Source organism: Haematobia irritans, chromosome 2 (genome assembly GCF_050003625.1).
Source record: "Haematobia irritans isolate KBUSLIRL chromosome 2, ASM5000362v1, whole genome shotgun sequence".
In the NCBI taxonomy this organism is placed as follows: Eukaryota; Metazoa; Arthropoda; class Insecta; order Diptera; family Muscidae; genus Haematobia; species Haematobia irritans.
In genome coordinates, this window is record NC_134398.1 from 120077981 (window position 1) to 120093158 (window position 15178).

At 31.7% G+C, this 15178-nt stretch overlaps 1 protein-coding gene across 9 annotated transcripts in view; it reads right to left on the reverse strand.

The window, feature by feature from the left end:
• Positions 1-15178, reverse strand: part of Wdr62 (WD repeat domain 62) — a 613801-nt gene that overhangs the window by 55115 nt on the left and 543508 nt on the right. For all 9 annotated transcript variants that reach the window (XM_075296002.1, XM_075296000.1, XM_075296003.1 and 6 more), the window contains one exon: positions 432-523. In XM_075296002.1, coding sequence (XP_075152117.1) covers positions 432-523 — 92 coding nt within the window. The remainder of the gene's footprint in view (positions 1-431; positions 524-15178) is intronic.

Here is a 15178-nt window from a genome sequence, read left to right on the forward strand (position 1 = left end):
GAAAATGTGTATATTATCCTAATAAGGGAATAGCAAATTAGACCAACAAGATTTTCAGCAGTGGATTATTCCACCTCAGTAATGCTGGTGACAACATTTCTGAGTGTTTCAAAGATTATACGTTGTTTCACTGCAATGTGGAACGCCGTTCGGATTGGGCTATAAAAATGAGGTCCTTTGTCATTGAGCTTAACATAGAATCGGGTAGCACTCAGTGATAAGAGAGAAGTTCACCACTGTGGTATTAAATACAATGGAATGAAAAGTCTAAGTGAGCCTGAGATATCGGGCTGCCACTATACCTAACCTAGTCCTGGCATTCACAATATATAATTATTATGAATGTCTATAGTATTACATACATATAATTTCTGGTGTAACAACCAAACGACCGACTGTAGCCAAGCATAGAATTGAGAAAATGTACTTACCCGGCTGGATAAGCCAATAGGCCACTGATGGGTGAACAATCCAAGGCTGCATTGCTGCATACTGTGAGGCCTAAAACTTTTTTAAGTTTTATCTGCAAATAAAGAAAAAAAAACGAAAATGCATTAGTTTTATAGAATTGACAAAGTCATGCGGAAATCCCACAATTTTTTTCGATAAAAATTTCACGCTTTAACCAACTAACAAACTTGTGCCACTTTGGGTTAACTTTGTTTCGAACTATGTGAGATTAAAACAAAAATCTCGCATTTATCATTTGTTTGTAACATTCATAGTTTGTTTAAACAATTTGCACTTAATGTTTGTTCGAATAGAGTACAGTGGGGTAGTTTATGAAATTAGCGATATTACAGTGCAACACATACGTACATATTGCAACCAACTTCAGATTGCTATTGTATTTCTAAACCACTCGTCTGACAGCTGACAGTGTTTTTCCAGTTCATTTTAGTGTTTACAAGCCTACAAAAGCATTTTGATCGATTGCATTCAAAAATAAAGTTATTCGTAATGGAATTAAAGCGTGATAGTATGATTGCTTTATACTTCATGGAAAACCTACAAGTGACTATATTTAGAGTCAGCATTTACTTTTGAATAAATCTTTGGTTTGTCTTATAATAATAGAAAAACTTACGGAACGTTAACGGAATGTTCATGGTTCCGTTCACGGGCGTTCACGATTTCATGATCGTCGGTGGTGCCAAGGCGACTGTTAACGCATATGGAGCAGACAATCCAGGTTCGTCACGGTAGCGCTTTTTTTTACTTTTGTTTATAAATTTGTTACCATTACGTTTTCAGATCATGAACGCTGGTTGTTGGTGTCATCTAATCGTTGTCAGATTGACTCCGTCTGTTCTCCTTTTGAAACCACATGTGTGTTGATACATTTTCATTTCATGTGGCTGGCCGTAACGTACTATTGTCTTTCCCCGCTCTTATTTATTGACCGTAGTGTCAAGATAAATCCCGAATATTATAGGGAAAATGTTCTAAAGACAATATTGGAGCTCTGGCAGACACTCAGCACACGCCAATGGCTTAAGAAGGAGCTTCATTTCTACCGTACAAAAATCTTCGGATCTCAACCCGTTGAACTTTTCCGCCTGGACAATTTTGGAGAGTAAGTTTGGCACTAAAAAGCACCGAAGTGTTGATCATTTCAAGACGGCATTTCCCCGGGACGGCATGATGTGATGGCCAATTTGAACAAATTGAAACTGATTCTAAAATTTAATGTTCTTTCTGACATTTTTGCTTTCGAACAATAACATAAAATAAACAAGTGAGGAAAGTCTAAAGTCGGGCGGGGCCAACTATATTATACCCTGCACCACTTTGTAGATCTAAATTTTCGATACCATATCACATCCGTTAAATGTGTTGGGGGCTATAATACATACATTTAAATATCACTCGATCTAGACAGAATTTGACTTCTACAAAATCTATAGACTCAAAATTTAAGTCGGCTAATGGTGGAACACAATGTTAGTAAAAAAAAAATATGGGAAACATTGAAATCTGAAGCAATTTTAAGGCAACTTCGCAAAAGTTTATTTACGATTTATTGCTCGATATATATGTATTAGAAGTTTAGGAATATTAGAGTAATTTTTACAACTTTTCGACTAAGCAGTGGCGATTTTACAAGGAAAATGTTGGTATTTTGAAAATTTTTGTCCAAATCAGAAAAACATATATATGGGAGCTATATCTAAATCAGAACCGATTTCAACCAATTTTGGCACACATAGCTACAATGCTAATTCTACTCCCTGTGCAAAATTTCAACTAAATCGAAGCAAAAAATTGGCCTCTGTGGGCAAATGAGCGTAAATCGGGCGAAAGCTATATATGGGAACTATATCTAAATCTGAACTGATTTCAGCCAAATGTGGCACACATAGCTACAATGCTAGTTCTACTCCCTGTGCAAAATTTCAACTAAATCGGAGCAAAAAATTGGCCTCTGTGGTCATATTAGTGTAAATCGGGCGAAAGCTATATATGGGAGCTATATCTAAATCTGAACTGATTTCAACCAAATTTGGCACACATAGCTACAATGCTAATTCTACTCCCTGTGCAAAATTTCAACTAAATTGAAGCAAAAAATTGGTCTCTGTGGGCAAATGAGTGTAAATCGGGCGAAAGCTATATATGGGAGCTATATCTAAATCTGAACCGATTTCCAGCAAATTTGACACACATACCTATAATGCTTAGTCTACTCCCTGTGCAAAATTTCAACTAAATCGGAGCAAAAAATTGGCCTCTGTGGTCATTTGAGTGTAAATCGGGCGAAAGCTATATATGGGAGCTATATCTAAATCTGAACCGATTTCCACCAAATTTGACACACATACCTATAATGCTAATTCTACTCCCTGTGCAAAATTTCAACTAAATTGAAGCAAAAATTTGGCCTCTGTGGGCAAATGAGTGTAAATCGGGCGAAAGCTATATATGGGAGCTATATCTAAATCTGAACCGATTTCCACCAAATTTGACACACATACCTATAATGCTAAGTCTACTCCCTGTGCATAATTTCAACTAAATCGGAGCAAAAAATTGGCCTCTGTGGTCATTTGAGTGTAAATCGGGCGAAAGCTATATATGGGAGCTATATCTAAATCTGAACCGATTTCCACCAAATTTGACACACATACCTATAATGCTAATTCTACTCCCTGTGCAAAATTTCAACTAAATTGAAGCAAAAAATTGGCCTCTGCGGGCAAATGAGTGTAAATCGGGCGAAAGCTATATATGGGAGCTATATCTAAATCTGAACCGATTTGGATGATAATTTGCAAGCTTTTCGAGACTCATAAAATATTCGGTTGTACGGCATTTGAGGAAGATCGGTTGATATACACGGCAATTATGACCAGATCGGTGAAAAATATATATGGCAGCTATATCTAAATCTGAACCGATTTTTTCCTAAATCAATAGGGATCGTCTTTGAGCCGAAACAGGACCCTATACCAAATTTTAGGACAATCGGACTAAAACTGCGAGCTGTACTTTGCACACAAAAATACATCAACAGACAGACAGACAGACGGACATCGCTAAATCGACTCAGAATTTAATTCTAAGACGATCGGTATACTAAACGATGGGTCTCAGACTTTTCCTTCTTGGCGTTACATACAAATGCACAAACTTATTATACCCTGTACCACAGTAGTGGTGAAGGGTATAAAAAATGAACAAAAAACATAGCACTTTACTTTGTTGCATTACATATCAGCCACCTCGTAATGGTTGACAACTGCGTTACACATGGACTTTTAAACAGACCGGAAAAGTTTGTTTCTGATTCAATAATGAAGTTAATTGAGCAAATTAATTGTTTTAATTGGAAGTGCTTCAATCATGGTAGTATCAATCAGAGAATTATATATATATAAAAAAAAAATAAAAATTTGATTGACTGAATAAATAATTGATATTTACGGCACCATATTTTTTTAATTGATTTAATTAAAAACTTTATTTTGATCTTCATTAATTTTTAAATTGAGGCAATCAATTATTTATTTTTTTTACAATTGATTCATTTTATATGAAATATTTTTTTATACATTTTTAACCCATTCTTATTTATTTTTCCAGTATAATTATATTTAGAATATTGTTTGGATTTGCATAAAATTTAATGAACCAATGTTTTCCTGATTGAAATTTTCTAATATATTTTTAATTGGAAACATTTCTTTATTTGATTAAAATCTTAGTTTGAATAATTAATATTTTTATTAAAAACATAAGAAAATTCAATAACTTTTTGAAGTGAAGGTTATAGTATCAGTTAATTTTTGAATTGATTACATTTTAAACTTGAATCAACTTTTTAATTTAGTGCTAATTTTTCCGCATGTTGAGGTAATAATAAAGTAAATCGAGTATGAAATAACATACGAAATTTAGAAGAATATGATTAGCTGATGGCCTCTGTAGCAAATGCTACTATTGTAATATTATTCTTATATTATACTATAAGTCTAATTTTGTAAATAAATAAATAGAAGAATATGAATTTTGTTGGAACTTGAATAACAAGAGTCGTGATTTAAATCCCAATTTCGGCTTACCACCAAAAGGTCTTGCAGCTGTGGAGTTTAAAAGATTTCTAAGTGGTTTCAAACAACATTCAAATTCAGCTATAGAAAAAAATTTCACGAAAAGTTTTCCAATTAAAGTCTTAATTGAGTTTTAAAAATATTCAATTAAAAATTTAATTGATTCAACAATTTTTGTAATTGAAACAAAAATGAATAGTATCAATTAATTTTTTAATTGGATCAATTAATTTTTTAATTGACATTCAATTAATGTTTTAATTGATACTATCATTTCTGTGATTGAAGACACTTCAATTGAAAATAAATTGGATCAATTAATTTCGTGATTGAAGACAAAAACTATTTTTGGGTGTACAATCAGGCTACGCTCAATAAAAAAACTGCCTATTATAAGACAGTTGGGAGTAATTTTGCGCAACCTAAAATATTATGATTAATCCCACTATGCAACAAATTGTGTATTTTTTGTGGATTTTTTTACTTTTATTTTCATAAAACACATGTAGTGTGACACAATTTGCATATAAAATTATTGAGATTTATTTATTTCGGTTGTTTTCTAAATACGTTTATTTTTTTATATTTTTGTTTACTCGTTAATTGTAACGAAAACAAAAATACTAGAAAATGACTATAACGACTGATGTGAAACAAGTTGTTAGTTAACACGTTTTTTTCGATTTCTATTCAATATAAACAAAATATTTTAGATGTTAAATACATTTTTTTGTCATTTTCTTGTTCTCAAATCATGTTTAATGCATTACACAAAATTCATGAAGTTGTCGTTGTCATTAATAGTTTGAATTTACTACGTCTTTCTAATACCAGCAGCCAATATTTCAAAATGAAATAAATGTATATAAATAGATTGTATTGAAGGTCTATTAAAATTAAGAATGGAATAATTCAAAGAATTAAATATTTCGAAACGAAAGAGAAGAGAAGCCCAGAAGGCTTTAAGTGATTGAATTGTTTGCCAGTATCAAGTACACAAAACTTAGATCTAAAAGTGAGTAGCGTCTTAAATGTATCCTCATAATTGATACATGTGGGGAATACTAAAAAATCTTGAAAAGTGTCATAAAATATAATTATAAATTTGAAATCGAAAAAATGAGATTAAGGAATTGTAGCTATATGAGAAGATGATGCACAGTGGTGGTGAAACAATTATTCAACTTGGGAGAAATGATTCTTGTATGTAATTTTCAAAGTAAATTAGCTTATAATACCAAAATTGAATCATCTCACCCAGCCAGATCTTACTAGAGACTATGGAAATCTGGCATTTTCTTTTCAATAGCATAATAATACCAATTCATAAATCTTCATGTTCAATTAGCTCGCATTTAAAAATTATAATAATATGTACCCAGCAAAAAAAGCGTCGTCAAAAAAGTAGTAAAAAAGTTATTTTTGGATCCGGAAGTGGTGCAAAATTGGCGCAGAAGCGATAAATTTAATATGGACTTGTCATAGGACTGATGTCCACCATTTCAACAGCCGTTGCACTGAATTTGCATCACTTCTTAAGGTGTGGTCCAATCCATGTTTCCAATGTTTTGGGTGTGAATTATAAAATCAACTAAATAGTTTTTATAAGTTTTTATGATTTTTAATTCATTCTAATGCTTGTCTAAAACGTTTGACCACAAATATTTTTAAAAATTTGCAATTTTTCTCGAATGCATTTAGATTTTTTTTTGACAAAATTTAAATAATTTGTACAATTTTATTAATTCTTACAATCATTTTAACCTATTTGAAACAAAATAATTTAAAATTTATTAATAAAAAAAAATGAAAAAAGAGAGTTTAAAAAAATTGAATCAAAATAACTTCCTGTGTAGTTACAATAAAGAACATCTTTGGGAGGGCATTTTTGGAAGTGGTTTTAAAGTTGTGCCTTTAGAAGAACTTCCAATTTTTTTTTTGCTGGGTAAAGTAATCGATTTGGACGAATAACCAGCTTGCGTCGAAGGGAGGGAATTTATTTTAGAGAGAAAAACTTACATGCAATCTATAGAAAGGTTAAAAATATCTATTTGAGATTATTTTTTTGAAACAAAATGGGTTTCTTTGCATTAAGGACAACTCGCTTTAATTCGAAGGCTATTGACTTTAATGAAACCAATTTCAAGAATAAGCAAAGAGCAAAGATTGTTGTATCACGATGGACTGAAAAGTCTATGGGTGGCTGATATATAATAAAACAAAGTAAAAGGGTATATTTTTATTATTTTTTGTTTTATTTAAAATAATAATGTTGGAAATAATATCAAATTTCGCAATCAGTTTAGATTTCGAGGCGATTTTTTAGAAATAATTCTGCATCTTTTGAACTGAGGTGTTTTCCTCTAAGAGTGCAAGTTTGTGGGTTCCTTTCAACTCCTACCAGTCATCCCGTGATCCACCAGCTGATCTGTAGGCGTTGAATTTTGGTCACCCCGGGGGTATGAAATTTTGTTTTAGCTTGCAAATCCGCAATCATGAACCGAATTCGATGATTTTTTTCTTTCTGGATAGAAGTTGTAAAACCCTCAAGAATCTTATGTACCCTCCACTATGGATTGCGTAGAAACTTCTACGAAAGACTGTCATCCACAATCGAATTACTTGGGTTGTGGTGTCTTAAAACTTCTTAACATCGTTTTCTAAATTGTGAGTTAGTCCATACGTGGTATATATTAGACAATACGTAGAGAGCCAGAATAGAAATATGGGGGTCGCTTATATGGGGGCTATATACAATTATAAACTTGATATGGGCCAATTTTTGTGTGATTGTGGATCGATTTATCTGATGGCTATATATAACTATAGACCGATAGGGACCTAGTTAGGCATGGTTGTTACCGGCTATATACTAGCACAATGTACCAAATTTCAAGTGACTCGGATGAAATTTGCTCCTGCAAGAGGCTCCAAAACCAAATCTCGGGATCGGTTTATATGGGGGCTATATATAATTATGGACTGATATGGACCACTTTTGGTATGGTTGTTAAATATCATATACTTCCACCACGTACCAAATTTAAACCAGATCGGATGAATTTTGCTTCTCCAAAAGACACCGGAGGTCAAATCTGGGGATCGGTTTATATGGGGGCTATATATAATTATGGACTGATATGAATCAATTCCTGCATGGTTGTTGGATACCATATACTAACATAACGTACCAAATTTCAACCGAGTCGAATGAATTTTGCTCTTCCAAGGGGCTCCGGAGGTCAAATCGGGTTATATGGGGGCTATATATAATTACCAATTTTTGCATGGTCATTAGAGACCATATATTAACACCATGTACAAAATTTCAGCCGTATCGAATGAAATTTGCTTCTCTTAGAGGATCCGCAAGCCAAATCGGGGGATCGGTTTATATGGGGGCTATATATAATTATGGACCGATGTGAACCAATTTTTGCATGGTTGTTAGAGACCATATACCAAATTTCAGCCGGATCGGATGAAATATGCTTCGGACGGACGGACGTACGGACGGACGGACGTACGGACGGACGGACATGCTCAGATCGACTCAGAATTTCACCACGACCCAGAATATATATACTTTATGGGGTCTTAGAGCAATATTTCGATGTGCTACAAACGGAATGACAAAATTAATATACCCCCCATCCTATGGTGGAGGGTATAAAATACCGAATTTTGACCATTTTTTCGGAAAAGGCTCCTACATTCATTCTGTCGCAATATTTATTTTTACTAAATTTTCCCACTGTTTTTTTTTATTTGTTTTTTATAGAACATCAAATAAGGATACAGCCATTTATCGGCCATTTCGGTCAAATAGTATATGTGTTCTTCTCATCCCAAAATCGGCAATTTTGCAACCTTAGAGGAAAACGCCTCAGCTTTTGGAGTCACTATGCGGCGTTGCAGTTCTCGCGACCAACTGAAGGTGTATCTTTTTAGAAAAGAAGATGGTTTCAATACACACTGAAAAAAAAAGCATACTCGGTTCCAAAGATTTTGTCTTTACTCTAAAAAATTTGGTATTGATTCCGAGCCAAAGAAGCGGATAATACAAGTAAGGATACTTTTAAGACACAATTCTCTTTTAAAATCGGGTTTTGTGTACTTGCTTCTAGGAAGCAAATTTAAATTTTTCGCTTTTTCACCTTTTTTTCTTCATATGCTATCAAAGTCCTTTAAAAACAAGTTAACGACGACTTTATTTTCCAAATTAGGACTCGACTTCTAGTAGAAATTATGCTGTGTTTCAAGTAAAAAACGTCTTTAAAATAAAGTGTTGAAAAAAATGTCCTATATTTGAACGATTTTTTGCTTTGTAGTCAAGATGCAAAAAGACAACAAATTTAAAGACAATTTCATTAAATTTAAAGATTTTTTCTAAATTATTAAAGTCAAGTTGACCTTAGCCCAAACATTTTTTCTTTCGTGTTATGATATCCACTTTTAAATCAAATCACTTAATTATAAGGACAATACGACTTCATTGAAAAGTTTATCGACCTTTGGTCAAGGAAAAAAACTTTATACTAGAAAAATGCGTCCGCTATGCTAAGCAAAATTTGCATTCGTATTTTAAAGACATGAAATCTTTGACCTCACGACAATATTTTTTTCAGTGCATGTCAGCCATCCTGCATATGGACGGAATTCTGTATTTTAGAAAGAAAAACATACTTTTTACTTTTGAAGATTTTTTTAACTGTTAAGTTAAAATTTCATTAAATTTAATTAATAGTGGAGTCAATATTTTAAAAGTCGGTTAATGAGTTGAGAATTCGTTCCAACACAAAATGACGAATTCTTTAAAATTCGTTATTTTGTGTTGGAAACAAACCCTTGTCATTGAGCTTAACATAGAATGGGGCAGCACTCAGTGGTAAGAGAGAAGTTCCCCAATGTGATATCACAATGGACTGAATAGTCTAAGTGAGGCTGAAATATCGGGCTGCCATTATACCTAACCTAACCTAACTAGGATTTACGTATTAGCATAGCTTTTCACATGGAGATATATGTATGGCAGTTGAAATATATTAAAAAAATCAAAGTAAAAGATGGATTGTGATTTTTAAAATATTTTTAAAACATGTACATTTGAAACATTTTTTATCCTTAATCTAAGATAGATTAAAGATTATATATGCAAGTCAAAAATCGTTTTCTTTACATCAATTCGCCTTATTTCAAGGAGTTATAAATTACACACTTTTCTTTAAATAAAATTAATTATTATATAAAAATTTGTTCTTGGTATTACACAAATTTAAACTTAAAGACAATTTTTTACAACTAAATATCTTATTTAGGCCTATGCCCAATTAATAATACGGTGATAATTAAATAATGAATATTTCTCAGAATTATGCAAATTCCTAATGTATACGAAAGCTTTGTGAATTCTTTACCAAAGTTTCACAATAATTTGCCGACAGAGATACATGGTCAAAATCATGTTGCATTTGTTTGCAACAAGATAGTCTAGCAATTAAGGTTAATGGACATAAGCAGACAGATTGTTCCATCCATGGACAATAAATCGTTAATAGACTCAAGCATTCAGTAGACTAATGGTAGTGTTTTAGATACCAAGTTATACAGTGAGTATTTACATTGCCGTATCTAGACATTTTTAAACAGGGGGGCTCTAGCCCCCCTATCTATACTACAGTAACAATATATAATGGAAAATCATATATAGGTTTTCACATTCTAGGGGGGCTAATTTTTTTCTGGAGGGGGCTAAGCCCTCCCCCCAGAGGCCTTACTATGCTTATGAGTATTTAAAGTATTCGTATAGTAAAATACCAACAGATTTATGGAAAGGATTATAATATTCTGTTGAGATATGAAGTAAACCCATATTAGGTAAATGTTAAAATTTGTTTTATATTTTTTTATTTCATGGTGATGGGTGGCTAAACATTCAGTAATTGACAGTTCTAATAATATTAGAATTATTTTCTACACAAAAACTCTTCATATGTAACTAATAAAATAGGAAGAAAAGAATTTTATATCCCACCGAGAAAATCAAATGTTATTTGGGATGTAGTTTAAATAAATGCCAATATATTTTTGCTCTCAACTATAAAAACATCGACGATGTTTTTTATGTTTACACCAAAAAGTTGTTACAAGAATGGCGACAAAACTGAAGAGGGGGAAAACTCGTACATTTTCACAATTGTTTTAACATCTCTGGGTGTAGCTTTTCATTATTTTTGAAAACATTTGTATCCGTTATTAATCACTGTTATTTGATCTATCCATTGTACGAATAACTATTATTATTTTTTTTTAATATTACAAGAAATTATAATACGTTCACGTGATAAATACTTGTCTTTAAAATAAAGACATATTTGGAGGCCTATATAGCTTTAAATCTACACCCTTACAAAAAATCGCTTCTGTAACATATACTCCCAAACATATTTTGCTTCAAGCATATACATTTTTGGGTATTGCCCAAACATTTATATGTTTGATCTCTTCCAATATATAATATGTTTGAAAGCATATTGGTCTAAACAATATATGTTTGGATAGTCTAAGTTCCAAACATTTTGTATTTTTGCATCCAAATTCAATAATGTTGTCTTCCAAAAAACAATATGTTATTATGTGAACATACAATACGTTTGGAAGCATTTTGCACCCAAAAATATTATATGCCTAAAAAAAATTCTCCCAAACAATATTGTGCTCAAAATTTTATTTATTTATTTATATATTTACAATCATAATGAATTATGAAAATAAACAGGTAATATAGGTGCTAACAACATAGGTTTTCGACCTGAATGCTCAAAATTTTGTTTCTGCCTAATTGTATATTCCCCCACATCTTTCTCACTTCCACGAGATTTTTTAGTTCTTAGCACTTTTTTCTGTGATACAAACATTGTAGAAGAAATTATTCAATTTTATGATTTTTTTATTTTAATTTTACCTTTTGCCGGACGGGGATTCGAACAGCGGACCACACAGTTTGTAAGGATCAAAGAAGTAGTAGATCAATTGCCCAAGGAAAAATAAAATGTTAATTTTGTAATAACAAGCAACAACCACCAACTTAATTCAATATCGCTCCCTGTCAAATAGCGCTCCAAGCTACTAAACACATATATGTTTATAGGCTATTTCTAAATTAATATATGTTTGCATCCAAGCATATTATATTTACAAACATTTTATGTCCCAAACATAATATGTTCTAACATATTAACATATATGTCCCAAACATGTTATGCTAGTTTATGAACATTATATGCTTGCACTCAAAAATGTTGTGTTTAAAAATTTGTGTTCCAAATATATAATGTTTATAGCCAAACATATGAAAAACAGTCTTTTTCAACCGTGTAGGATCAATGAAATTTAAATTACAATACAGATCTCATTTATGGATAATATTTACGTACAAATAAACGCCAGTTTAAAAATCCAAATTATAGCAGATACTTCAAAGTAAAAAACTGGTTTCTTAATTCCAAAAAAAAAAAACTTTAAACAAAAGATACAAGTCAAAATTTATTAGAGACGACACAAGCTGACCGACTCCAGGTGTTTGTATCGTTTATATATAACTATGGGCATCGGTTTTTATCGGGCTATATAATTATTGACCTATCTTTATAATATTTTCTAAGATTATTTGATGGATATTAATATCACTTACTACACATACAAAACGGAACCCTATATGGCACTAAAGTCAATTTAATTACAATTACTAATAGGAAAAACAGCGTTCCACAATCGTGAACGGACGTTGACAAAATGAAACGGAATGTTCACGATTTCGTCCGCGGGCGTTCACGATTTCATGAACGGCATTCGTTTTTCTTTCACCATGAAAAGTCTTAATATAATCTTAACATAATATGGTGCAGACAATACAGGTTCGAGTCTGGGTAGCGGATTTTTTTCTTAATTTTGTTTGTTGTTTTGACAACGCATAGTGTCATCTAATCGTTGTCAGATTGACACCGCTTGTTCTCCTTTTGATACCACATGTATGGTGATTCACTTTCATGAACTCATTTCAAAAAGGAGCACGCCGTTCGTGATTTTTTAGGGGTGTTGTAGGTTATGACATTATTATGTTTAGAGAAAGTTTTCTTGACTTAATATTTTGCTTACGTTAGTTAAATGAACTAAAAAAGATAGAAAATTATACACAAATGAAGCACAAAGGTTTATTAAATTCGTATCTCGCTCATGACGTCTGCCTTTGCAATACAGTTTAGTTAAAATTTTCTGAAATTAACCCAAATTTTCTAAAATTAAACAAAATTTTCTTTTCTGGTGGGTTCACTATTTTTTAAATGTATGGTTTTGTACAACCAAAAAAATAACTATTTTTATGTTAGCCTGATATCAATGCAGGCTGGTTCAATGTCCAAATCATTTAAACTAGAAATTATTACAATATTTTATTCGAGCTTATTGGACAGGAAGATTAAGGGAATTGACATCATTAAGTTACTGAAAAGAAAATGCCAGATACCCATCTCGCAAGCCTGACTATACATATATGTTTCAGTGTTGGCCACTACACATTTCCATAGTCTTTAGCGAGATCTGGCCGGGTGAGATGATTCAATTTGGTTCTTTTATGTTAATTTCTTATGAAATTTACATACGAGAATTATTCTTCCCAAATTTAACCATTTTTCACCCGCACTAACCATTAAATGGCTTTTCCTTGAATTTGGAAAAAGGGTCCGCTGGTACGAATTTTGGTTTTATTTAGTTTTCTTGCTTTTTCTTTCATTTATATAGTTTAATTTAACATAATTTATATAAATAGAATTCAACTTTTAGCATTATTAATTACTTTTCACATTTAATATAATCTAATTCATTGTTTCTATTTATTTTATTTCAATTGTAAATTATTTATATTATACTACTTTCAAATTTCAGTTGCTCACAATTTTACATTCAAGTAAGTAAATTAATTAAATCCCATTTCCTCTCTGAACGACAACTCAATTGGAAACAAAATATGACATTATTGCCATTTACACTTCACATGACGATTTGTCCACAAATGCTAATTAACCATTATTTCCTACGTTATTAAATGCTAATTTAGAAAATCCTACAATTTGCATACTTTTGTTTATAAGTCATTGTACAAAAAGAAAGAAAAAAAACTTTAAGACAATATGGCCAATAAATGATGTATAGCACATGGTTGGTATTTATTTACAAAAAAAAACGCAAAAGACATTACATTCGATTGTCATTTGCAACCCACAATTTAACAAAATGAATTTCCTTAATAAATTCGATTATTTTATTTTTATTATGAAATTTCCCCACATACAAAAGACCAGACGGACAGACGATTATATCTTGTCAAGAGTAGAATTGCGGAGACAAACGTTTAACTACCTGTTTTGTTCAAATTTAGATGAAGCCAATTTTTTATTGCTCCAATACAATTTTAATCTGATTCTGGCAATAGGCAATGTCATTTCAATTGTTATAGTCATTTGTTTGGTGATGCATGGTGGTTAGTTGGCGGTCGGTGATTCTGAAACGGTAACGCCCTCTAGTTAAGCTCTTTGTAATTGGGATCGTATTTAGAGGTGTAGTCAAGATCATGGTGCTTTGTAAAATAAATTACATAGCCGTAGATGACGGCAGTAAGAGTAGAAACAAATTGAATTAATTATATTAGACTATAAACACACAAAAAAAAAAACTTTCCTCCCAAACGAAATATTTGTTTCTAGAAGGAATATAGAAGCAAATATAAGATTTCGGAAATTATTTTTAAATTTTAGCTTTTGTCCGGACATGGAATCGTTTGAAAGACAATACACGGTCCGCCGCACAAGTAACGAATACAGCCTAGTAGAACTATTTATAGACTACACTGAAAAAAATATTGTCGTGGGGTCAAAGATTTCATGTCTTTAAATTACGAATTTAAATTTTGCTTAGCATAGAAGACACATTTCTCTAATGCAAAGTTTTTTTCCTTGTCCAAAAGTCGATAAACTTTCCAATGAAGTTGTATTATCCTTATAATTAAGTGATTTCACTTAAAAATGGGTATCATAACATGAAAGAAAAACTGTTTGGGCTAAGGTCAACTTGACTTTAATAATTCAGAAAAAATCTTTAAAATTAATGAAATTGTCTTTAAATTTCTTGTCTTTTTGCATCTTGACTACGAAGCAAAAAATCGTTCAAATATAGGACATGCTTTTCAACACTTTATTTTAAAGACGTTTTTTACTGGAAACATAGCATAATTTCTACTGGAAGTCGAGTCTTAAATTGGAAAATAAAGTTGTCGTTAACTCGTTTTTAAAGGACTTTGATAGGATATGAAGACAAAAAGCTGAAAAAGCAAAAAATTAAAGTTTGCTTCCTAGAAGCAAGTACACAAAACCCAAATTTAAAAGAGAATTATGTCTTAAAAGTATCCTTACTTGCATCCTCCGCTTCTTTGGCTCGGAATCAATACCAAAATTTTTAAAGTAAAGACAAAATCTTTGGAACCGGGCATACTTTTTTTTCAGTGTAGAGTGTAATGTACTCACAAGCGTATTTAAAGAAACTTCGTTTGAAGTAAACAAGCATCCATCTGATGT